Source organism: Myotis lucifugus, unplaced genomic scaffold (assembly GCF_000147115.1).
Source record: "Myotis lucifugus unplaced genomic scaffold, Myoluc2.0 scaffold_66, whole genome shotgun sequence".
Lineage (NCBI taxonomy): Eukaryota > Metazoa > Chordata > Mammalia > Chiroptera > Vespertilionidae > Myotis > Myotis lucifugus.
The window spans coordinates 427,705-452,555 of NW_005871114.1; the positions used below are offsets into that span (position 1 = coordinate 427,705).

General features: G+C 44.9%; 1 protein-coding gene across 1 annotated transcript in view; it reads right to left on the minus strand.

Moving 5' to 3' along the window:
* Positions 1-24,851, minus strand: part of CNNM1 (cyclin and CBS domain divalent metal cation transport mediator 1) — a 51,359-nt gene that overhangs the window by 7,338 nt on the left and 19,170 nt on the right. Inside the window, 7 exon segments of the mRNA XM_023754850.1 lie at positions 2,494-2,654; positions 11,468-11,530; positions 15,754-15,801; positions 16,221-16,320; positions 17,995-18,164; positions 20,246-20,386; positions 22,117-22,260. Coding sequence (XP_023610618.1) covers positions 2,494-2,654; positions 11,468-11,530; positions 15,754-15,801; positions 16,221-16,320; positions 17,995-18,164; positions 20,246-20,386; positions 22,117-22,260 — 827 coding nt within the window.

Below are 24,851 nucleotides of genomic sequence, written 5' to 3' on the forward strand. Positions count from 1 at the left end.
GCTATCACCTTTGCTGTCCATAATGACTGTATGGGGTGGGCGCGAGAGGTCTCCTACGGCCTATATTACGAGTAAGGAAGTGAGGTCTAGGAAGGTTGAAGCACTTGCCCAAGGTTTGAGAGTTAGCAGGCCTTCAGCGTCCTAGCCAGAAGTTCACCTTTAACCAGTGTGATGTCTCCTATCATTTTATAACTTTCATCCCTCAAAACACGATCCTGCAATTTAGGGATTCTGCCACCAGATGGTGATGAGGCATCTTGGTTGCAGTCACACGAGTCAGATTATGTCATTAGCCAAATATCCTTAGTTTAATAATGACATTTACAAAACACATTTTTTTTTAAAAAACAAGCATAAGGATTCTTTGATATCTTCATAGCTTATTAACCACTATTAATCACAGCTTTAATATCTTTCCCAGATAATCTAGGCAGATTTTCTATCTAATATTGTAACATATTATGAAGTCAGTTTACTCCTGGACTTTATAACCAGTTCTGGAACTTCATTCTATCTGGACATGGAAAGCCCTCACAAACTGCCCGCAGCCAGTCACAGGGGCTTCCACCAATAAAAACACCCATTTTGTACAAACTTCTGTCTAGGTTCCTCAAAAACTCTCTTTATGTTAAAAAAAAAGGGGGGGGGGTGGGAGAGGTCAGTAAAAGAGAGCCTACATCATGGTCCTAACTAGTCCATTAAATCAGGAGGAGGAGATTTTTAACTTTAGTCTAAAGCAGTGGTTCTCAACCTTCTGGCCCTTTAAACATAGTTCCTCATGCTGTGACCCAACCATAAAATTATTTTCGTTGCTACTTCATAACTGTAATGTTGCTACTGTTATGAATCGTAATGTAAATATCTGATATGCAGGATGGTCTTTTTTTTTTTTAAATATATTTTATTGATTTTTTACAGACATCATGGTCCTAACTAGTCCATTAAATCAGGAGGAGGGGATTTTTAACTTTAGTCTAAAGCAGTGGTTCTCAACCTTCTGGCCCTTTAAATACACTTCCTCATGTTGTGACCCAACCATAAAATTATTTTCGTTGCTACCTCATAACTGTCCTCTATCCACTGAGCCAAACCGGTTCCGGCTGCAGGATGGTCTTAGGCGACCCCTGTGAAAGGGTCATTCGACCCCCAAAGGGGTCGCGACCCACAGGTTGAGAACCACTGGTCTAAAGCATCATCTTAACTTACATTAAAAAACAAAACAAAAGAGAAACGAACACCAACATAAAACAAAAGCTGTGTTAAGTTTGAATTCTCAAATTCCTTGTATAGAACCAACCATTCCAATCAGAGGTTTTCATTTGTTAACCAGGAAGGGGGCTCTCACCAGACACCGGATCCGACCACACCCAGAACTTGGACGCCTAGCCGCCAGAACTGTGAGAAGTAAGTGTTTGTTGTGTAAGCCACCCAGTCTATGGTAATTTGTTAGAGCACCCCGAGTGAACTAAGACAAATGGAAAGACCTGAGAAACAAACCTAACAAAAATTCCCTGTTCAAAGAGAATCCAAAGGCCTTACTCTGGCCTAAAATGCCAGGTGACATTGCTGCTAATGCTCCAGTCTCATATCACACTAGCCTCTGCCTTTGCGCTCAGACCCTGGAACCCCCAGCTCCTTCCTGCCTGCTGTTTCTGTCTTGAACATTCTCCCCACCTTCCCTTTCAGGTCTCAGCAAAAATGTCCCTTGCTTGGCCTGCTCTGACAACCATTTCTAAAGCAGCCTGTATATTTCCTTCATCGTCGTTATCACTACCTGGAAATTACCTAGGTTTTATCTATGTGGTTACCTGTTAATCATCTTTCTTCCCCTGGGACAGTGATGGCGAACCTTTTGAGCTCGGCGTGTCAGCATTTTGAAAAACCCTAACTTAACTCTGGTGCCGTGTCACATATAGAAATTTTTTTATATTTGCAACCATAGTAAAACAAAGACTTATATTTTTGATATTTATTTTATAGATTTAAATGCCATTTAACAAAGAAAAATCAACCAAAAAAATGAGTTCGCGTGTCACCTCTGACATGCGTGTCATAGGTTTGCCATCACTGCCCTAGGAGCATGGAAGGTACAGAAAGGCAGGAGCTTGCTGTCTTGTTCGCTCCCGTAACTCACCAATGCCTGGACAGAGCCAAGCACAGTGCAGACATTCAGTAAATATTTGAACCACTTACTCTATTGTGACTTCCCATTTCTTTTTCCACAAGTCATGTGGCCAGTACTACCAACCATAAGAGTTAGCATATTAGAATTTCTCTTCTCCCATTTTTTCCTACCTCCACTTCTGAGGAAGGTCTGCAATGAGAGGGCTTCAGGGCTGGAAGCTATAGGGACAAGAGTCATGGGCTCTGGCTTTCTAAGGTTTAACCTCATCGTCACATTATCTTGGATCATAGGGGAATGGGATGCATATCCTGACCCCCCAGCCACCTCTGCCGGCAGGATCGAGGGGACGGTCCACCCGGGGGAGTTACCTTTACAAACTGCACGTCGCTGAGGATGTGGACTGAGTAGTCAGGAGTGTAGAGGTTGTTGCTACTGCACAGCTGGGTGTTGCTGCCCCCAAAGTCACTGCGCTCACGGTTGGGAGACTCGGAGCGGTTCAACCCGCTACAGCGTGAAGGGGAGCGGTTTACTGCAGATGATGAGGGAGGGGGAGGGAGAAAAGGCAAGGAGGGGTGGGTGTGGAGAAAGGAGAGGGGACCAGAAAGAGGGAGAAGAAGAGAGAGAGGTGTTGTTTATTGAGGTCCTGCAGGACTTTAAGACAATGGCTACACTGGGTGGTGAAACCAGGCCCTCACCCCTCCCACCAGAGCCCAGAAAAATGCCCAGCTGCCCACTGATGTTTATTCCTTCGAGGAGCAAACACCTAGGACAGGAACTCATGGCTCCACTCTGCTCAGGCTCCTCCTGCTCCCCAAGACCTCAGCCAGGGTTGAGTGCCATGGAGGAAAAGGGGGCTCTGAAAGAAAGCTGATGGAAAGTAACCTCACGGGTTGATCTGATCATAAATTTCTAACTGGACAGTCATGCTCCAGGCCTACAAAAAGGTTTAAGCAAGCCCTTGTGCAATGAGGTTCACACACCTTTGAAATGCCAGGGTAACCCTCTTTCTCAGACCCTTTGGGGAGGTAACCACCCTCAAGGGAGCACATACTCTTGTAACTTTCCTCTGTGCCTTGCTTTCTCCCACCTCCAGGTAACTGACCTTACATTCCCTCCTTAATTCCAAATGTATCCGAGGAACAGCAAAGCTGTCATTCTCTGGGGCATTGTGAGATCCTGCTCCCTGGCATGTTGTCAGTTTGGCTCATAAAAATGCCTACAGGTTTGGATGTTCTCACATTGACAGTGCAGATGAGGCCCAATTGTGAGCATGGTTAGCTACCCCAGCCCACGAGACCTTCTACTAGATTGAGTTGCTTTAGATAAACTCCATTCACAAACCTTATTTTAGAAAGGCCAAGATTTGCCCTCAAAACCATCTGCCACAGCACCGATAACCAATCCTCACTGCACTGATGCACTGCAGTGGGGATGACTCAGGTCTGCCCCAACAATGGCTGGGCCTGGGACAAGTGGAGGCCCACAGACCACAAGGCATATATTTAAATCACACTAATAAACTGTTAAAATAGGTTCTATCGTTGTCCTCAACAACCTGGAAGGCCAGGTCCGACTCCTTAGAGTTTTGTGCCAGAAAATAGGGTTGTATGAGGAGGACCAATCCCCGGCACCCTTTTGGAATGGGGAATTCTGGGATTTTGGTATCTGAAATGTGGTCTAGAACAGTGGTCGGCAAACCGCGGCTCGTGAGCCACATGCGGCTCTTTGGCCCCTTGAGTGTGGCTCTTCCACAAAATACCATGTGCGGGCACGCACGTACAGTGCGATTGAAACTTTGTGGCCCATGCGCAGGAGTCGGTTTTCGGCCTGGGCAAGTCTATTTTGAAGAAGTGGCGTTAGAAGAAGTGGGGGGTGTCGGTCTGTCGGTTGGGCAACGGGAGATGCGGTGCAGGCGGGCCGAGGGATACGCAGCAAGTGGGGGGGCGGGGGTCGCGCGCGCGCAATTCATGCATGAGTTGAGGATGGGAGAATTGGAAGGGGTCGACCTCAGCGAACGTACATCAATCAAATTGAGGACGTTTTTAGCAAAGGCCAGCTTAGGAGTACCCTAATTAAGTTAATAACAATGTACCTACCTATATAGTTTAAGTTTAAAAAATTTGGCTCTCAAAAGAAATTTCAATCGTTGTACTATTGATATTTGGCTCTGTTGACTAATGAGTTTGCCGACCACTGGTCTAGAAGGAAGAACACAGGTTCTAGGTGGGCACATCCCTTTGGCCCTGCAAATTCCTCACCCCACAGAGAGGGCCAGGACTTAGGAGGACCAAAGTGGGGCCCTCTAGTATGGGGCTAGGTCAGGGCACCCTCTAGGGCCCAGCGGTTCTCAACCTGTGGGTCGTGAACAATGAAAATACATCCTGCATATCAGATATTTACATTACGATTCAGAACAGTAGCAAAATTACAGTTATGAAGTAGCAACGAAAATAATTTAATGGTTGGGGGTCACCACAACATGAGGAACTGTATTAAAGGGTCACGGCATTAGGAAGGTTGAGAACCACTGCCTAGGCCTAATGAGGGTGGGGAAGGAATAAGGCCTCCTGAATGTTCAGTTTTTTTTCTTTTCTATTTTCAAGAACCGCCTCTTCGGAAAGTTCAATTAAGACTCTGTAACTTGGTTTCAAAATGAACTATGTGAATTACCCTCCCCAGGATTAATAGGAGAGAGGTTCTGAAGGTGACGCTAGCTTTATCTTAACCTGGGCATAAGACCCTTCCACCCCTCTGCTTCCCAACTGATGCTACAATGCATTTCTTCTAAAAAAAAAGAGGAACAGGAGCCCTCAGCTTCTTATAACACAGACTTAGTGCAGGGGTTCAAATGAAGAGTCTGATCATTCAGAGGTTCTGCTCCTTTTTCTTTCAGGGTAGAACTTCAGGAATTTAATTCTGTCTCTTGAGATAATGTTGCCATCAATTAAAATATCCTATTAGCATCTATTTGGAGTGAGTCCTGAAGTATTGATGATCTGGTCAGCTGCCAAGCTATTATTGTTGTCTGGAAAACTGTGTTTCAGAAAGATTAAACCAACAATAGGTTGAGTAATTTTCTCATTGAAACCATAATATTCACTGCCTTGATAGGATTGTAGAATTAAGGATTTCACTTGTCTTCCCCATCTCAGTAAATGTCATTCACATATACTGCTATTTAAATCAGAAACCTGGGAGTCCACCTGACTCCTGCTACTCCACCAGCCCCACATCAAGTCCTCTTATCTCCACCTCCGACATTATAAGCCCATCTGCCTCTCTGACTCTACTCAAGTCGGAGTTATCATCACTCTCATCTGGCCCACAGTCTGGTCTCCCCACTTATAATCTTATTTATAATCAGTTCTCACCTCAGCGGCCAGAAGCACATTTTAAAGACACAAATCAGTTTCCTATTGAATCTGAATAAAATCCACACTCTTTGCTGGGACCCTTAAGCCCCACCATGACCTGACCTCTGCTCTTCTGTTGGATCTCATCTTGGGATTCCCTTCCCCTCCCCTGCTTGCTCTGCTCTACTGGCCGCCTTGGGGATCCTCAATCATGCAAGCATCTCCCACCTCAGTCGATACTATTTCCTCTGCTCCCCCCTCTCCTCTTATCCCACCTCCTACCCACCCAGCCTTCAGCGCCCCAGCCCCACATTCCCATACTCACCCCTTCCCCCAACCACTCTCACTTCTCAGTCATTAGGTCTCAGTTGAAACACCACCTTCTCTGAAGTCCTGGTCTGGCTGCCCCAAGAAGATTCCTCTACTTTCCTCTATCACTGCCCTCTGTTCATTCCTTCAAGGCATTTTCACAGGTTTTAATTGTCCACCCAATTTAACTAAATTCCATGAGGGCAGTGACCTTGTCTTTTCTGGTTATCATTGTACACCCAGTACCTAGCACAGTGCATGGCCTAGAGTAGGTGCTCAATAAAAATGTGCAGAATGAATGAATCAGCACGTATGAGTCCCTTAAGGAACTTTTAAGTTTAAAATCTAAATTTTATTTTAAAAAAGGTTTCAGAGATCTCATATCATCCTGGAATCAGAAAACCTTTCCTCTGCAACTTAAAGTCATTCTGAGAAAGCTAACATCTCCAAGAAGCTAGGAGTGGGCAGCTAAAGAGTGAGATCATGTGCAATGAGCATCAAAGGGCACCGAGAGGCCTCAGGCGCTGGCCTCACAGCTTGAGGAAGAGGCAACAGGAAGCATTAGAACTTTCTGTTTGTTTGTTTGCTTGTCTGTCTAATAAGCTTGTGAAACAGGCTCCTTTGAGTCAGAGCCTCCTCCAGAGCAACCAAGGACTGAGAGGGACAGTGGTGGTGCCACGGAGAACTGAGTGAAGCGCCAAGGTGATTGTAAAGGGCAGTAGAATTGGGCAGAAAAGTATGTATTTCATTTCTGGTCCCAGTCCCTTGAAAACAAACTGATTAAGTTCTGGCTTGGCTAGATCCATTTGTGATGTTCTAAGGTGGTGGCTGGCTAAGTCAGTTGATGGTGCTTCCTTGGGCACACTCTTCTGGCAACGGTAGGGAGTCCTGCAGGAGAGCGGCTTCTTTGGCATGTGTGTGGAATTCAGAAACCGTACCTTGACCTGGTGGGTCCTGTCCTCAATTCAGTTTAGAACAAGGGGAGAGAGTGTGAGCAGGGCCTGTGGCTTCAGTTTCACTCCTTGATAACCCTCCCTTTGCCTGGTCGGACTATGCTTCACATACTCTACATCTGCTGTTCCACCTTCTCATCCCTTCTGTCTCAACTCAAGGTACATTCAAGGAAGATGACAGGGAAACACAGCCCTGTCTTATCTACTAAACAACTTCCATCCGTAGAAGGTTCTGCCTGAATCACTTCTACTCCCTGTTGGAAACAGAGGCAACAGCTACTACATCCTGGTTCCCCCCAAGGCTCTCCTCCTCACTGACACCCAGCATAGGACTGTCACCCTGTTGCCACTCCCAAGGACCTGCATGTCAAACACAAGCAACATCACTGTTGTGCTGGGATGAGAAACATGTTTTTTTTTTTTAAAGTAAAAACAATGCTATTGAAGGTTTATTCATAAAACCCTGAAGGATTCCAAACACAAAAAGTTCCAACCATCTTACAGAGGTCTGGTCTATAAAAGTAATTTTTAAAAGGAAAAGAAGCCCTCGTTTCATGACAAAGAAAGTCTCAGCTCATCGAGTGTTGTGCAAGATCAGTGTTTTCATGTCCCAGAGCCTGACATTCCTCAATAGGTGGGATGCGATGACTTGGCATTTTGGTAATTGTGCCCATACACGCAGAGGTTTCTGAGCAAGGGACATGGACATGCTTTTAATAAAAAGGAGAAGAAATCAGTAACAGACGAGTGTCCCAGCAGCATGGCAAACTAGTTCAAGTTGTATAATTCTCCTTGGCATTTCCTAAGAGCACAGAGGCACAGCTTGGGGAAGCAAAGCGAGGAGGGAAATCCTAACTGTCGTGCAAAGAGGTCTAAGAGGGAACAGACCAAACTGTGATGCATAAAACTGACCACAGCACCCCTCAACAGGGGTGAGGCCAAGCAGCCGGTATATCACTTGTCGACTCTTGCTCATCATGGCCCTGGAAAGACAGGGTGGTAGGGGGCCAGGGATTTCTACTCTAGACCTCCAGGTGCCATGGAGAAGTGTGGCAGAACTCATTCTGCAGTCTTTGCCTAGTCAGTCTGCAAGACAGATCTGTCCTAGGTGGCAAATTGGAGTTACTGTGGTTGGGTGGAGAAGACACTGCGGTAAAACTGGGGGTGGGTGGAAGAGGATTTGCCACTGCAGTTGGGGCTGGATGGAATATCCTTTCACTCTTCATTGATAGGCAGGGGCCAGGGAAACCTATACACAGCTCTGGGACTCTTGCTTCACTTGTGACACCTGTATCAGGAGAGTGATCACAACTCTATCCTGGGAGAAGGACCCACAATACAGAAGAATCCCCACTCCCCTGTTCAGTCTGAGGATCTGAGGGGAAAGTGAGCTTCAGTGGCTGCCTGGTCACATCTTTTGGGCATTCAATGAGGCACAAGGGGGAACAGTCCACATTGGTCACGGTCACTGTGCCATGTGCCATCTGTGTTCTCCAAACTGCACGGGGAGTTTAATTACAGAGGCTTATGAGAGCACAAACGAGGATTATAAAAATGCATCATTCTGGGGTAATCGTCAACATCAGACAACCAAATGTCAGAAGCACTCCGTCAAAGCTACAATGTGAACTCTGCAAATCAGCCCAAGTTAGGAGCCCAGATGAACTCGCTCACGTTACATGAAGCTTTAATGGTTCCCAAATGTTTACGACGCAAGAGCCAACCCAAAGGAATATTTCCACTTACCACATTTCACAAAGTACAATGATTATTTTTAGGGACTCCTCATATATTCTGAGAGAAAACTCTATTCTCATTGATCTCAAAGCACATTATAGATGGACAATCAAGCATTGGAAAAGAACCCTTGCTCCCGCCTCTCTCCTGCCTCTGTGCTTTGTGGGTTCGGAAGGATTGTGAAATCATCTCTGCTGAGAGAAGAAGGAATGAATCTGGGAGAGGGAATGGTAACTGCAGCGGGCCTCATACCCTCAGCGGGTTGATCAGAAGTTTTGCGTTTAAGTGAAGACACTTGCAAAGCTGGCTAATTACACCCTACTCTGGAGTTAATCCACAGACCACTTTGCTCTCCTCATTCCAAACTGAGGCTCAAACAGAAGGAAACTCATTATGGTTGATATCTGGTACAGGGACCACTGGCCTCAATCCAGTGTGAGCACCATATTCATTAACACATCTGCTTTCAAAATGCAAACAAGTCACAACCCTCTGGGGGGCACAAAATGCCTACTTTCAGAGGGGCAGCAAGGTCCTGGGTTATGGGAGAGCAGGACCTAAGAATCTTGGATTCTAGTCCTCATCCCTCTACCTGCTTACTACACCCATGACACTGATCCAATGACTTAAATTCTTAGACCACTGCCTCCCAACAATAATTCCTGCCCATCTCCTAAGGTGGTTGTGAGGATCAAATAAAATGAAGGTTCCTTTTAAACCTAAAGGCCCTATTAATTTCCAGTATTTCTATTCTTGCCTGTGTAAGATGGGGGTAAGACATACTATACGTAATATGTTATCTGGATTACAAATCAAGTATGGTGGCCAGAAGGTGCCAGGACTGCTTTCCATAATACTCCTATGACTGACGCTTCTGCTGCTGCTGATATGGAGCAGAAGCAAGAGTGACAGTGGCAATACCATGATATAGGTATGAAGATGTCACCCAACTGCTGGGAAGGCTTGGTGGTTGGCTATAGATAGAGACCAGACAAAAGAAGGTAGGGAGGAACCCGCCAAAGGAGAAGCAAGGCATCCCCACTTCTCATTCTCTCCTACTGTGCTGGTCAGGGCTCCACTCTGCAGTTAAACCAAGGGTTGGAGTAAGCTGGCCTTGCTCTCACCTCCTTGTCATTCATCTGTTTCCTATTGGGTTGAAAATGGGGTGGTGGTGGTTAAAAGAGCTTCCAGGAGCACATGGCAACAGCCAGTTGGATGGGAAGTCTCAGTACCTGGCAGTGGTTCTCAACCTTCCTAATGCCGCGACCCTTTAATACAGTTCCTCATGTTGTGGTGACCCCCAATTTCATTGTTACAAATTGAACATAATTAAAGCATAGTGATTAATCACAAAAACAATATGTAATTATATATGTGTTTTTCGATGGTCTTAGGCGACCCCTGTGAAAGGGTCGTTCGACCCCCAAAGGGGTCGCGACCCACAGGTTGAGAACCGCTGTGCTAGGGGGTCTTGCCCAGAAGGAATGAGACACCTTAATCTCTGTCTGACACTAGGTTACCATGAAGGTTTTCATAATAAACACTGATGAACTAGAGTTAACCTTTAACTGGAAGTTACAATTAACTAGGCTGTCTGGTTAACTGAGGGTTAATTAAAAAGGAAAATATACCCTGACTTGCCTCTTTTTTTTAATGCTTTGATCCTTTTGGTTGAAAATCTTTTAAAAATGGGCATCTTCCCTTTTGCTGAAACTCATAGGACATTCTTCATTCACCAAGATTCCCCATATGTAAAGGATTGTGAAGGTCCATGATGTAGTCATTTCTAATTTTGCTGGCATGTGGGAGTAGACCAGTTAGCTGGCAGAGGCACCAGTTTGGCATCTCATACTGAACATACTGTCCTTTGGTCATCGTGAAGGCATGGGCTCTCACAAAGTGAGAAAAATTTTATTTCTTGGTGGAAAATCACCATCAAGTGAGAGAGAAAATTTGAGAATGTGGTTGATGTATCTTGTACAGATAAACATGGGAACCAGATGGTTTTTGATGGGAAAATGTGATTTGGGAGAAAGGAGAAGTCAACATAAATACTTTTGAAGTTGAAAACTTGGGGGTTTGAGGTCTCACATAGCCTTTTTTGAATATTGAGGGTTTACTCTGCAGATAGCAAAACACAACTGGATTTTTGATGACTGAGAATATGGTGGAGCCTCAGAATCATTACCATAGCACTGGGATAAGAGAGACAGATGTAGAGGGTGTAGGAAATTGTGTTCCAACTTCAGAGCAATTGAACAAATAAATTCTTGGTTTGGTCATTACTTATTCCCTGAGCCTAACAGATGAACCTCTAGAGATGAAAACAATACAAACACTTAATTGATTGCTCAGATTTATTACATTCTACTTAATCTTTGAGTTACTGTGTAGCTCTATGAGGAGCTGCTTTACCCAATTAAAAAGAAACTGGTAACTTGTATTTAATTAATGAGAGGTTAAATCTAATGAAAAGTTGTTTTGAAATTTTACATAGAGCATCCTTTGTGTGAACAGAGCCAGAGGGAATATGGTCACCACATGGTAACATTACTAGGAAGATAATGAGGATGGGTTAGTGGTTAGCTAAAGGCAGAGACCACACTGAGAGAAAGGTGGAGGAAAAATAGGATGAAGGCATAATATTCTATTGTTCCTTCCTATGTTTCTCCTGCTGCACTTTTCACCTCTCCATTCTACAGTCAGACAAATGTTGAGGAAGAACTCACATCACCTCTCATCCCATTATTTCTCTATTTATATACACAGATACAACCCTGAGAGCTAAATTCACAAGTGACACCACTGAACTAGCAATGCCTGGGCTATATGTGCAAATGAGTGTTATCAGTTCATTGTGCTGTGCCTTGGGCACCAGAATGCCTGCTGGGAGGGACTGTTCTCATGTGGGACAGTGAAGTGACAGAGACCAAAGGCTCTTGCAAACCTCACTGGATCTATGGGGACCCAAGACACCCATGCATGTTTACCTGGCGAGCCTGCCAGAGAGTCCCCTCTGCTGAAGGCGAAGGTACGAGACACAGACATGGGCACTAAAGAGTCAAGGGCCAAGGGTTTGTGAGTTGTGAAGGGGAAGATAAACACAAAAGGAGAGAGACAAAGAGTGGTGAGACAGTCTGTTCCTGGATCTTCAAAGCATCACATTTCTCTGCAAAAGGAATCCGTGCCTCTGAAAACATGGAGATTGCACCCTCTTACAAAGTCACTCTCCAGAAAGCGGGAAAGGAAATACTTCCCTGAAGGTCTTCCAAAAAGGTGTATAATTCTTTTGGAGGGAAGCAGACCTGCCAAGGACAAGAACAGCAGTGCCCCAGTGGGGCGTGTGCATCCACAGCAGCATTCTCTCTGAGCCAGCAAATCTCCGGGAGCCCAGCACTGCATTCCCACCAGGCTCTCCCAGCTGCCACATGTATCTGCTCACCAACCAGAGGGCTGAGAGCAAAATGCATGCTCCTGCTAGGGGCATCCTTGAGGAAGCTGTATCCTCCCTGGGACTCCTAGGAGCTCCCTCTGTGGAGGAACTGTGTGCTGCTAGAGCAGCGGTTCTCAACCTGTGGGTCATGACCCCTTTGGGGGTCGAATGACCCTTTCACAGGGGTCGCCTAAGACCATCAGAACACACATATTGTTTTTGTGATTAATCCCTATGCTTTAATTATGTTCAATTTGTAACAATGAAAATACATCCTGCATATCAGATATTTACATGACGATTCATAACAGTAGCAAAATTACAGTTATGAAGTAGCAACGAAAATAATTTTATGGTTGGGGGTCACCACCACATGAGGAACTGTATTAAAGGGTCGCGGCATTAGGAAGGTTGAGAACCACTGTGCTAGAGGCTTGGGAAACAAGAGTGGCAGGCAGCATTTCCAACAATCTTAATGGGAATCAACTTGGTGAATTAACTCATCGTCACTTCTTAGCACTTAAAGTGCTCCAGAGCACCTCTCTCACTGTCCCTTTTCCTTCTCTCTTTCCCCACCGGGTCTGAAACGGCGCTGGCCATCACTTGGGGCCTGGGTCCTTCCCCACGCTTGACCCTGATCAAGCGGTGTTTCTGGATGGGAATCTGTCTTCACCTCTCTTATATGGTCATTCCGAGTCCCTTCCCAGGAGCTAAATGAAGCCAGTCTGCAGGTGATGGCACATCAAAGTAGGCAGCTTCTGCAGCATCAGATGATTTACTGAAAGGACCCACAGGTGCAGGGGAGTGTGTGTGTCTGGAGCCCTAGACCTGATAATCGTTTACTCTGATAGGAGATATCAAAGGAGACTTGAACAGGCCCTTAGTGTTGCGAGATACACGGAAATAAGAAACCCCACAGTCTCAAGAAGAATCTTACACTTCTGGGCTGCAAATTAAATGCATACCCTGGCCAAGCAATCAAAGACTCATTCTCTCCACCTGCACACCCCTGTGGGCTGCTTTTCTGGCTACCCTGAGCTCAGGCCCAGTTCCTCCAGGGTGCCAGGCTCAACATGGTCCTCCTGGGCTCCCTGGCAGTCAGCACCAAGATGAAGGAGACAGTGCAGGCTCTGTTCCCTTTACTCTGCACAGGAAAGCCAGAGTGACTTACTTGTAACCTCGAGTTCAACTCTGAGGCCTTGGTCATGGGCAGTGTTCTGGCAAACTCATCATCCCATTAATCACCTTCAAAGGCTGACAGAACTATAGGCTGGCTTCCAGGACAGGGGCAATTTGCTAAAGTGAGATCCTAAAAGAGTTTACTGCCTTGTGGCTCAGCCTTAAACTCTCCCTTGACCTACAAGCCAAGGTTCTTGGCCAGTGAAAGATGCTGGGTGGCTACACCCGGGGCTGAAAGTCCAGCAGGGACAACTGTAGGGTGTGGCCCAAGCATGTCAAACTCACAGCATGCGGCCCACGATGAATATTTTTGAGGCCCAGTCAATATAACAGTATGTAAGAAACGTTTTAATAAAAGTTTCGTAACTTAATTTTTACAATATCCTGTTACACATAATTATTAATAATGACTACAATGTTCACTAGTGACTGATTACTATAATTGTGTTGCATTCATTTCCCTTACGTGCCTTACGCACAGGCACACCACTTCTCTCCACTAATACTAGCAGTGAATATTTTAGCAGCCGATGGCCAGGTCATTAGTCTTGGACTGACTTGTTTGGTGTGTGCAACAGGAAATACTTCACTTTCGGAGAACAAGAAAAATAGGTCTATTTGTGTTACGCTTATTAATTTGTGCAGTATTTCAGTGTCTGGTAAGTTAATGTTCAAGAAAAAATATTAATTTTTATTAAAATGTTCTATATTTTATGTTAACGATCATTCATTTATTTCAGCCCTTTGTATTCAGCATGTCTCTATCGAGAAAAACCTACATTTCTATGGAAATTGAAGCTTTTGTTTTTTTGTGGCCCACGTAAACTTAAACCTTGTTTATTTGGCCTGTGTTAGCCTTTGAGTTTGACATGCTTGGTGTGGCTAGTCTTTGGAGTTATTTCACACCTCACTCCACTAAGTGGAGAGGGTTTGTGGGGAGGATGGAAAATGTCACTATACCCCTTACAGACTAACTCAATTTTTTTCCTCCTGAAGATTTCTAAAGATGCTCAAAAGTGGGGAGAGGAAAAGAGTGTAATGCTTCCTTTTAGTTAACCAGTTCTGAAGGAGAGACCTGTGTTGCAAGTATACTCCCATCTCATTGATAAAATGGAAGGATTCTGATACAAAAAACTAGAGACAGAAATGAAGGAAAGGAGAAAACCGGATAACATCTTCCTACTACTTTAAACTATATATACTTTTAAAATGTCATCTAGATTAGGTGGGCTGGGGAGTCGTAATTATCCCCTTCCCCCAGAGTTCCCACCTCTTTTGGTCTTCTGGAATAGCCAGAACAGGGCCAACAAGTCTAGGTAAGATTTAGAATCCCGGAAGTTGCTCTACATTGAGCAATGTGATGGGTGGACATCTCCTTTAGAGAACCAAGTCCGGTCCTGGAGCACATCCCTCACCCCCACAGAGTTCTCATTCTGAGTACTGAGGTTTCCTCCATCAACCTTACTTGAGATTTGTTGGCTTATATAAGTATACTAATGAACCAGGGTTTTTATTTTACAGATCTCCTTCAACTCATGTTGGGCCACCCCTTGGGTGTGGGTAGCTACTCTAATTTCATTTCAGCCCTATGCTGGGCTAGGATGTGAAATTATACCATAAATTGTTCCAATATTCCCACATAGAGATTGCATTCTGGAACATGATGGCTCTCCAATCTGTATTTCATTGTGTTGTGTGCAATAGTCAGGGCACCGGAATGCATCTATGTAAGTCACCAACATGCTGGGTGATTTGGAGCAAGTCACTTCTTTAGTTTCTCCACGTTAAAACGGTATCTATCTTTCATGTGCCAGGGATTGATATCCAGCGTTGGGACCCTCTGAGAAATCCAATATAAAACACTACGTAAAATGCTTTTTATGATAAGAGAAAACACTCCACTTGGCATTAAAATAGCCACTTTAAACAGTAACAGCTGAAAGCAATGCAAAAGTCAGACCAGTGAGTAAAAATAAATTCTAGAGAAATCATTCTTTCAGCATCACACTTACATCACAATAAATGCCATGCCTTCTAAACACAAGCACAGCAATTCTATTTAGGAAACAGCAAGTAGGTAAAGCATAGAAGGGGCAGAGCAAACCAGCCAGCAGCCCCGTGCCAGCCCCCACCACCATCAGCATGCACGGCCAGCTGGCAGGCACCTCTCCCCCAGCTGAGATGTGGCGAAGGAGGAGAGAGAAGCAGATACGCAACACATCGCACCAGCCTGGGACTTGTATTCCAAGATCTTGCAGTCACTTCCTACTGACCCCACAGACACAAGAACGGCATATTAAGTTTTCAAGTAAAGGCCAGTGGGTGAGTTATCCCCGCAGAGAAGGAAAGGCCAAACCTCCACCAGAGCACACAAATGTGTGACAATCAATGGCGCCTTCCCTCACAACCTCCCTCCCTGCCGTTCATCACTGTACATGAGCAGAGCAGCAGCAGAAAACATTCCAGACACAGAAACGAAGCCCCTGTGGTCTGCGAGTACCTGGCAAGAAGCAGTGTTCCTGGCAGAGCATTACAGAGAGGCTGCCAGCATTTGTGTGAGCCCCAGCCCCAGCCCAGGCTCAGAGTGCTGGGTCCGGGTCCCCAGAGGGGGCTGAGGCAGGACTACGATGGGGAGCATGAGGGAGGGGTTTGAGAAATACATACGAAAGGCAGAGGATCCAGCCAGGCTTCCCGCCTTCCGCACGTCATTATCTGAGGACAGAAAGATGCAACGTGTTTCAGAGGCAATTCAGAAAGTACACCTTCTTATCGAGGTTCTCCCTCTTCCACCCCACCCCCAGCATCAATGAACTCGGAAAAACAACAACACAACACACCAGACAATCAAATGGAAGTGTAAAAAGAAAAACAAACTTGTCTTTTCACACTAAAAAACCCCACTATCCATCCCTAACATTTGATAACATTACTGTCTACCATGTACTTCCACGAACAAACTCTCTGAATGAAAAATGAGTCTTATTCCCACTTCATGGAGGAGGACACTAAAGCCCAGGAAGTTACCGGGCTTGCCCAGGGTTCCCAATAGGAGCAAAGACTTGAACCCAGCTGCTTTTTTCTACAATATCCCACTGCTTCCCCAATACGCTATGGCTTGGGAACTGGAATACCTGAGCAAGAAGTGGTCATGATGGCTGGGACACCATAGTAGGTGAAGGCTCCATTCTCGAAGCGAAGGCCTTCCTTACCAACCTCCACCTCCACTTTCCCCTGGAGAAAGAAGGCAGTGTGCTAAGGGTGTGTGCACGCACTTCCAGTTCGATTATTGACCACAACCCTAAGCTTCTGTCTGGATAACAAGCAGACTTAAGAGCTGATCACAGGGAAATGTGAATTCTGTCCAGATTTACGTGTCAGAAATAGCACTGCCAGCTTCTGTAGCCCTTTGCAGTGAATTAATTGCCTAATTTGTAAAGCTGCATCCACTCACAAATAACCCTGAGCTCTCCTTGCATACTGCAATGGCCTCCCATGATGCAGGCCCAGGCATCAGTTGGCCCAGGGCCCTATAAATGGACTCACTGGCTTGTTCTGAGATGAGACCATCTCTAAATCTGGTTGAAATAAAATCTAATTCTGATTCTGTGTGAAGCTTGTTTAACCCATCACCACTAATGACGACAGCTTATGTGTAGCATACAGTGTGTGTATGGGGCTGACATTGTGTTATGTACTCAGCATGGTTTCTCATTCAATTGGTCCCACAACCCTATGAGGCCCCTCCTGCCTTCACCTCCAGTTTATAGATGAGTAAATTTTGAGGCTCAGAAAGGTTAAATCACTTAGATCAAGGTTAGTTAGGAAATAGCAATATTGGAATTTTAAAGCCAGATCTTTCCAATATCTGAATTTACACTCTTGCCACTATATTTTACTTCCTCCAGCTTTGATTTAAAACAGTTAAGTTTATATGAAGCATAAAACAGTAAATTGTATGGGTCATTATGTTATTTTTAAAAAAGTGACAGAACCCTTCCTGATTTCCAACAGTGAAGAATGTGACCCCATTTTGGAGGTGGTCATTTTATTGAGGTTGTCTGGAAGAATGGGCATGCGGCACGCTACCGTGTCAGAGCAGACGGAGTGCAGGTGGACAGACAAAATACAGCCCACTTGTAAGTTACTGTAAGTTAAATTAAGATTTTAAGCCAGTCACTGTATTTAGGGTTCAGAAGATATTGTTGGGAAGAGATGGAGCAGTGACAGAGCTAATGGTGGAGCCAGGCCAGGGCGCCAGCAGGATCCAGTTCTGGAACCACCCCCGGCACGCATCTACAGGCCTATCCGGGCACAAGGGCAGAGGTGAGGACCGGGAAGAAGCTGCACCGCTCTCACTCGGTCATTAGTTTCCTTCCGTGTCCTCTTAAGGAGGAGGCATCAAGGGACTGCAGAGACTGAGAAGTTTCCAAGAGAGTGGACGTGTTCTGTGCACCTCCAGGTGGAAGTCAGAGATGATGAGATTTCAGATCGACAGAGGGAAAAGCTTTAAATAAGAAGCGTCTGAAGTTTGAGAGAAGGCACAGGACAGGTCCACTTCTGGGCATGTCCCAGCAGAGACAGGAAGGGGTCAGGGATTCTGTGGGACAGCAGTTTTGAAAGTTCAGTCACAGAACCCCTCTGCTGGAGAGGTACCTGCCGCACCCCACCACGAACATCCTCGAGTGGTCAGACTAAACGCCATCAAGATCCCCCCACTCCTAGGACACCAACCAGTCAAACTTGGCCCCTTCTGTGGGTCACTGACAAACACCCACACCACCTGGTCTTGCTCCCAGGGCAGCCAGCTGAGTCTTGGGACCCGGCAGTGGGGAGGCATGGCCATTCCTCTCCAGCCTAGGGAGGCCCTTGTCATGTCCTCAGAGGGACTCTAATGTTCCCACGCACCTGGAGCAGCAGCACAAAGTAGTCCACGGGGCGGCTGCGCTGGTAGAGGTAGTGTTCCGGGGCTTTCTTGTTCTTGTCATCAAACTTCAGCTCCTGGATCACGTGGGGATGTTTCAGGAGCCGGAGTAGGATCTTCTCCGAAAGGTACAGAGACTTAAAGGGCTCCACTTCTAGGAAGAGCGGGAGGCAGGAAGAATCGGCAGCTGGGAGGAGTCACGGTGGGCACAACCAGGCCACGTGTCTAGAGCCACCTCCATTCGAGCTCCAGGCACGAGGCTGGAAGGGCTCTTGTGACTCTCAGGTGTGTGTGTGTGTGTGTGTGTGTGTGTGTGTGTGTGTTTAAACCCATGTGTGTCTCAGGCCTTCCCCTGCTCCCTGGGGATGTGTGTCCCTGTACTGAAACCTCAGGAGAAACAGGTCACCATTTTGGAAACGTCAGTTTTGTTATTAATTTTCTACTTGACTTTTTTTAAAGTTGCACGTGAATTTAAAAAAGAAGGCACTTTTGCCCCACCGGCATGGCTCAGTGGTTGAGTGCTGACCCATGCACCAGGAGGTCACTGGTTTGACTCCTGGTTAGGGCACATGCCAGGTTTGTGGGCTCGGTCCCTGGTGGGGGACATGCAGGGGGCAGTCAGTCAATGTTTTTCTGTCATCGATGTTTTTGTCTCTCTCTCCCTCTCCTTTCCTCTCTCTCTAAAAAATCAATACAAATTAAAAAAAAAGAAGGCAATTTTGCTATTTGTGACAACATGGATGAACCTGGAGGATACTATGCTAAGTGAGATAAGCCAGACACAGAAGGACAAACACTGCATGATATCACTTATATGATGAATTTAAAACAGTCAAACTCATAGAAGCAGAGGACAAAAAGGTGATTGCCTGGGGTGGTGGGAGGGTGATGGGAGGGTGGGATTAGTCAAAGTTTCAGTTATGCCAGATGAATAAACCTTAGAGATCTACCACACAGCACTGTACCCACAGTTAACAATACTGTATTGTATACTTAAAAGTTTACTCAGAGGTTATATCTTATATTAACAGAGAAAAATAACAATAGAGTGGGAGGAAAACTTTTGGAGGAAATGGACATATTTATGGCATAGATTGTGGTGACAGTTTCACTTATTTCCAAACACATCAAATTGTATACATTAAATATGTACCGTTTTTGTGTGTGTCAATCATACCTCAATAAAGTGGTTAAAAAAACAGAGTTGGGCCTGGCTAAGTAAGCATGTAAACAGCAAAACTTTCACTGTAATGATCAAGTGAAATACAGAGAATTTAATCTGACTTATTTGTGACATATCTGTTGAAAGAAATGAAATTCCAAGTTAATAGAAATGGTAATTATTTAAGTGATGTGTTCTCAATAATGTGTAGCATCCTTGCATCAAATTTATATGTTAACAGATATTATATTATATCATACTGTAACATTAAAAGATACAGCTGCTTTACTCTAGGAAATCAGTCAGTAGTTAAAAGAAATCTGTATTCAGAACTAGATAACATGTTGAAAACTCTACTTTAAAGAATTGCAACATAAAGTTTTCTACTTTTTTTTTTTAACACCTGGAATAGTACTAGTACTCATCATATAGTCAATAATCATATGCTGGATCAATTAAATATTGCACTTTGTAAAGGGTGTGCATTTGAGGTCTGCACATTAATTAGGCCTGTGTGAGAAGGTCAGAGGGTTCAAAGACAAACTTTACCTTCTTCACAAGTTTATCTTTGGATCCTCTTACTTTTTTTTCTTTCTAAAGATCCCAAGATTCACAATCCACTTCCATATTTTAAGAACTCGTATCTCTGTATGGTCTCTGGAGGGTACTGGACCCCAGGGCCTTGTTGCTGGATAGGACAATGCCTTTCCCTCCCCCCCAGATCGTTTGGGGTACCCCAAATCCAACAGGATGCAGGTCGGCCTCTGTCTCCCACCAAGAAGTGAGTGGAGGAAGGGAAAAGTGTAGCAGTGGTTTCTTTAGCTTTTTTTCTTGAGTAGAAGATCAACAAGCAGAATTGGGTTGTATTCATTCCCTCCCTAGAAGATCAGGCGGGGACTGGCACTGACAGTATGTGGCATCCTGTCACCCTTGCCTGAGGCAATCTCCTCTCCGGGAACAGTGGTTCTCAGTCTTACACTGGAATTAGGTCACGAAGTATTAAAAATGATTGGTGCGTGGGCCCCGCCCTCCAGATTCTGCCTGGGGTGGAGACACGGTGGGCAGGGTCATACCTGTGGCCATGAAGCGGTGTGTGGCCAGCAGAAGCTGTGGGGAGACCTTCACTCGCATCTCCGAGTCAGAAAGCTTAAACAAGGAGAAGTCATGCCGCTTCCTCTCCCGGTGCGGGACCCTCTGCTTTTTCCGATTGTCGGCTGCGGGGATCACAGGGGACAGAATGCAGCAACTCAGAATCACTGTTGGTTTTTGGAGGTTTCCCGGAGTTATGGGGGCAGACAGGTCCTCTGAGACCACCTGAATTTCTGCAGTGTCAACTGCAGATGACATTACCTCTCCGAGGGAGTGAAAGGATGTTGATCAGGGACAGAAGGTGAGAGGTGCTGTAATTGTCTCAGTGTTATCTACATTTAGGTGGTGCACGGTGGAAAAGGGGGAAGGGTGGCCTGGGACTCCCAAGGTCAGGGTTCTTGAGCTGGTCCCCTATTTATGAGCTGTGTAACCATCAGAATGTTTGTTTGTTTTAATCTATACAACGAGGTTAATAATTAATAACTCTTCTACTCATCTCGTGAGTTATTATGAGACTTGAACCAAAAGCTATCCGTGAAGTACTTACAAAAAGGCATTCAAACATCTGGGACTTGCATTCTCAGCATCTAGGGATTTGGGAGTCCCAGAGGGTTTGGGCCTCTGTCCCTCTTCTGTCCCCAGAGCTGGGCTCACCTGGTCTCTTCCTGATGATTTTAACCACGCTCTGAGCAGAACTGGAGGCATGCCACCCAAAGTGGGCAAGGGCCACCTCCTCTTCCCACTCACAATTCTCCTGCTTCAACCTTGACCCCTCTGGGGGGAGAGAATTGGGGAGGAGAAGGGATTGCTGTCCCATGAGCTGAAATTCGGAGGAAACACTTCCTGGTTTAGGGATTCCCATGGATTTAGATAACACTCCCATTCTAGAGACAACTTTGTAACATTTGCAAGGAAAGCTTTGATAAGACTCGGTAACCAAAAGCAGTCACTATCTGCATGGAGGAGTCCATATGGTTCCTGTGGGAGAGTGGGTAGGAAGGTGAGGAGACCAGAAAGGAGGGAGCAGGGTCAGAAGCAGGGACAGGAGCCAGGGGTGGGGAAGGGAGAAGAAACTAGCTGGTAGGGCTGAAAAAGCATAAGGGAGAAGAGCCGTGTGTAAGAAGGGATGTTGAAGGTTTGGCTTGGGTTGCGGTATGAAATCTCAGGTCAGTCTCCACTGCGCACGAAGTTTTGGTGTAAGTAGATTGTTGAGTGGAATCCCAGGGTGTGTTGGGGTCTGTATCTGGGTGGTTAAAGAGACAAAACAGGAACAACACAGGACAGAATCAAGGGCAGGGTGGCCACCTCAGGTATACTTTGTTTCCTTTAGTTCCTTTTTCATCCAAAGGCCAGGAGGTCTCCTTTTCATAGTCTTCGTTCCTGAAGGTTCTGTACTGATAAACATTTAGCTAGCACAGCTATTTTCAACCAGTGCACTGCAAGAATTTTTAAAACATGCAATGCCTGACTACTTAGTCAGGGACACTGACCTCTTTTCCCTTAGATTATACTGTAAAATTAAAAAATGACAATAGCCAATACAACAATAGTTGTCTGGTGTGAATGAATCAAAATTATAGCTATTTTTTTGGTCAACTCGGCCCAAAATATAATTAGTTTATGTGTGCCACGAGATAAAAAAGGGTGAAAATCTTTGAGCTAGCATGTTCTCAGGGACCCAGGTAATTCAAGCCAGAGTACCCTGCCATGCCTGCACCTGGCATTAGGGGGCTGACACACAGAATGCATGGGCTTGATATACACTCTTTCACACTGTCTGTCACACTAAGCCAGCTCTGAGAGTCACAGAGGAAAAGCAGACGACCTTGGACAACAGCCAACGCCATGCACTTACTGTAGAGGTCAGTTTCGTCCAGGATCTCTGACTTGATGATCTCCTCTATGATGTCCTCCAGTGTGACAATGCCCATCACCTCGTAGAAGGGGTCCCCTTCTCCCTCATTATTCACCCGCTGGACAATGGCCAGGTGAGATTTTCCTAGAGAACAAATGAAATCACAGGTAAGCATCTGGGATGTTTTCAGAGACCCTTCCTTAGGGAGAAAATTATACAACGTTGCTTTCTGACTAATCTCAGGACTGACCCACCCCAGGACCTCCTTAAAATACGAAGTTTGTATACAAGACTATATAAAAACAAACTATACTTTTACATCTCTGTTTCTTTTTAGGAAAGTTACCTAATATAAGGGGTTGGCAAAAGTAGGTTTACAGTTTCTCATATGGAAAAAGACAGGCAGGGTATGATGACTACAATAGCTTTATTAACTCAGTGTTTTGCGCACTCACAAGTATAAACCTACTTTTGTCCACCCTGTACACAAAGTCAGTTAAATTTTTCTTCTAACTTTCACATATTAGCAAGCACAGTCGACCTTTGGACAATTGGGGGTTAGGGGCACTGATGCCTGCACGGTTGAAAATCCACGAGTAACTTTTGACTCTACAGTCAGCCCTTTGCACCGTGGATTCAACCAACTGCTGATTGAAACAGGACTGGGAATGGGAAAATACTGTTTTTGAGCAGGAGTGGGTTGAATCTGCAGATGCAAAAACCATGGATACGAAGGGCCAAATATATTTACTGAAAAACATCTGCATGTAAGTGGACCCACGAAGTTCAAACCAATGTTATTCAAGGGTTAACTGTACTAGTATATCTAAGCTAAAGAAGGATGAATAGAGCTATTGAAAGACCAAGAACTTGGAGTCAAAGAATTAAGTTAGAAGCCTTTTCCTCTTCCAACTTCCCCCATCCCATACCCCTTAACTATCCCAGTTACTATTTGTGCAACTGATCCTCATCTAATTATTTGACCTCTCTGAGTCCTGATCTTCTCATCTAGAATCAGGGGGAAATACCAGTATGGTGACTTTAAAACATGCCTCCAAATTCTTTGATAGGCTTCCCATCAAGAAGTGTGGTCTCTATTCCCTTCCCTTGAGTCTGAGCAGGTTGTGACTGCTTTAACAAGTAGAGAACAGGGAAGTGTTTGCTCTGAGACTGCTGAGGCTAAGTCATAAAGGTCATGCGGTTTCTGCTGCAGAAACACTCTAAGTGAGAAGTATGATGACTACCATGGTGTAGAAACCACATGTTCCAGCTGAGCCTGGCCTTCCAGCCATCCCATCAAGGTGCCAGCCAGATTTTAGCAAAGAAGCCACCATGGCAGGGGATCTGTGATCTTAGTTGATTCAGCTCTGCTTTCAAGTCATCTCCAGCTGCTGGCTTAGACATTGCAAAGCTGAGGTAAGCAATTCCTACTGTACCTTGTCCAAATTCCTGATTCACAGAATAAAATGTAACCATAAGGCATTTTGAAGCTCAAATGACCTAGTGGGTATGTGAAAGCACTTTGTAAATTGTAATGTGTCACAGGCAGTTCATTTTTATTGTCCAACAACTGAATAATAATAGTTAACATTTATTGAGCTCTAACTACATACCAGGCATTGTTCAGAGAACTTTCTATATATTGATTCATTTGATCCTCCTAACAACCCTCAAGATGAATACTATTATTATCCCCATTTTACAGAGGAAAGAACTGAGGCACAGAATGGTTACGTAAGATGCCTAACGTTACACAGTCACTCATAAATGGCAGAGCTGGATTGCAAATCCAGGTAATTGAGTTCAATCCTAACCTAGGGAATGAGTCTTACGTACAATCTTCCTTCACCTTGGTTTGTTTTCATCTGCTGATAAACACATTTCCTTGTCCTGTTTCTAAAATGAAAATCTGGGTGGCTCTTTTCCTTGTCTAAGAGACATTTCAGAAGAAAATGTAGGGTACTGACTAGGATGTTATTCTTGCAAAAAAAAAAAAAAGAAAAAGGAAGTTCATGCTTTATCAGTGTTACTTTTTATAAGCTTATGTTTGGTCATTGCTATCAGATAAGAGGAGTAGTCAGCTTGCTGGAGGCATAATTAACCACTACAATTTAAATACATGAACTTCTGTGTCAAATACTTCTAATCACAAGAAAGCTACCTATTGGAATTTTTAATGGAAAAGATGGCATTTCTTTCAATAATGGTTTATAATTTCTTCTCCACATTTAACCCATCCTTTGACTTACTCCCAAACTGATCTGATCATGCCCCTGCCCTGCTCAAAAACCTCCCTTGGCTCCCTAGTTGGGAACAGCAAAGCTAGACTCATGAGTTGGGTATTATCAAGAGTGTAAAATGCGGCTCTTCCCTATCTTCCTATATCTCCTACTCATTCTATATTCCAGGTTACCTCTACTTCCTCAACTGCCTCCATCTCCACTTTTGAAGTCTTCACTCACAGTTTCCTTCTCCCATTCCAGCTCCACTAGTCCTTCAAGTTTCAGCTCACATGCCAGCTCCTCAAGAAAGCTCTCCCGGATATTCCCCATTCTGAATCTGAACCAACCTCTCCTTGCCCGTGTTTCTAAGCCCTGATAACTCTGTTAGAGCATTTGTCATACAAGTTGCTCCTTCTTATTACTAGCAATGTGTGTGACCTCTACTGGACTATTTATCTTCCTCAGATCATCAGCTCCTTCAGGACATTAGACTTAGATAGGTTACCTCCCATA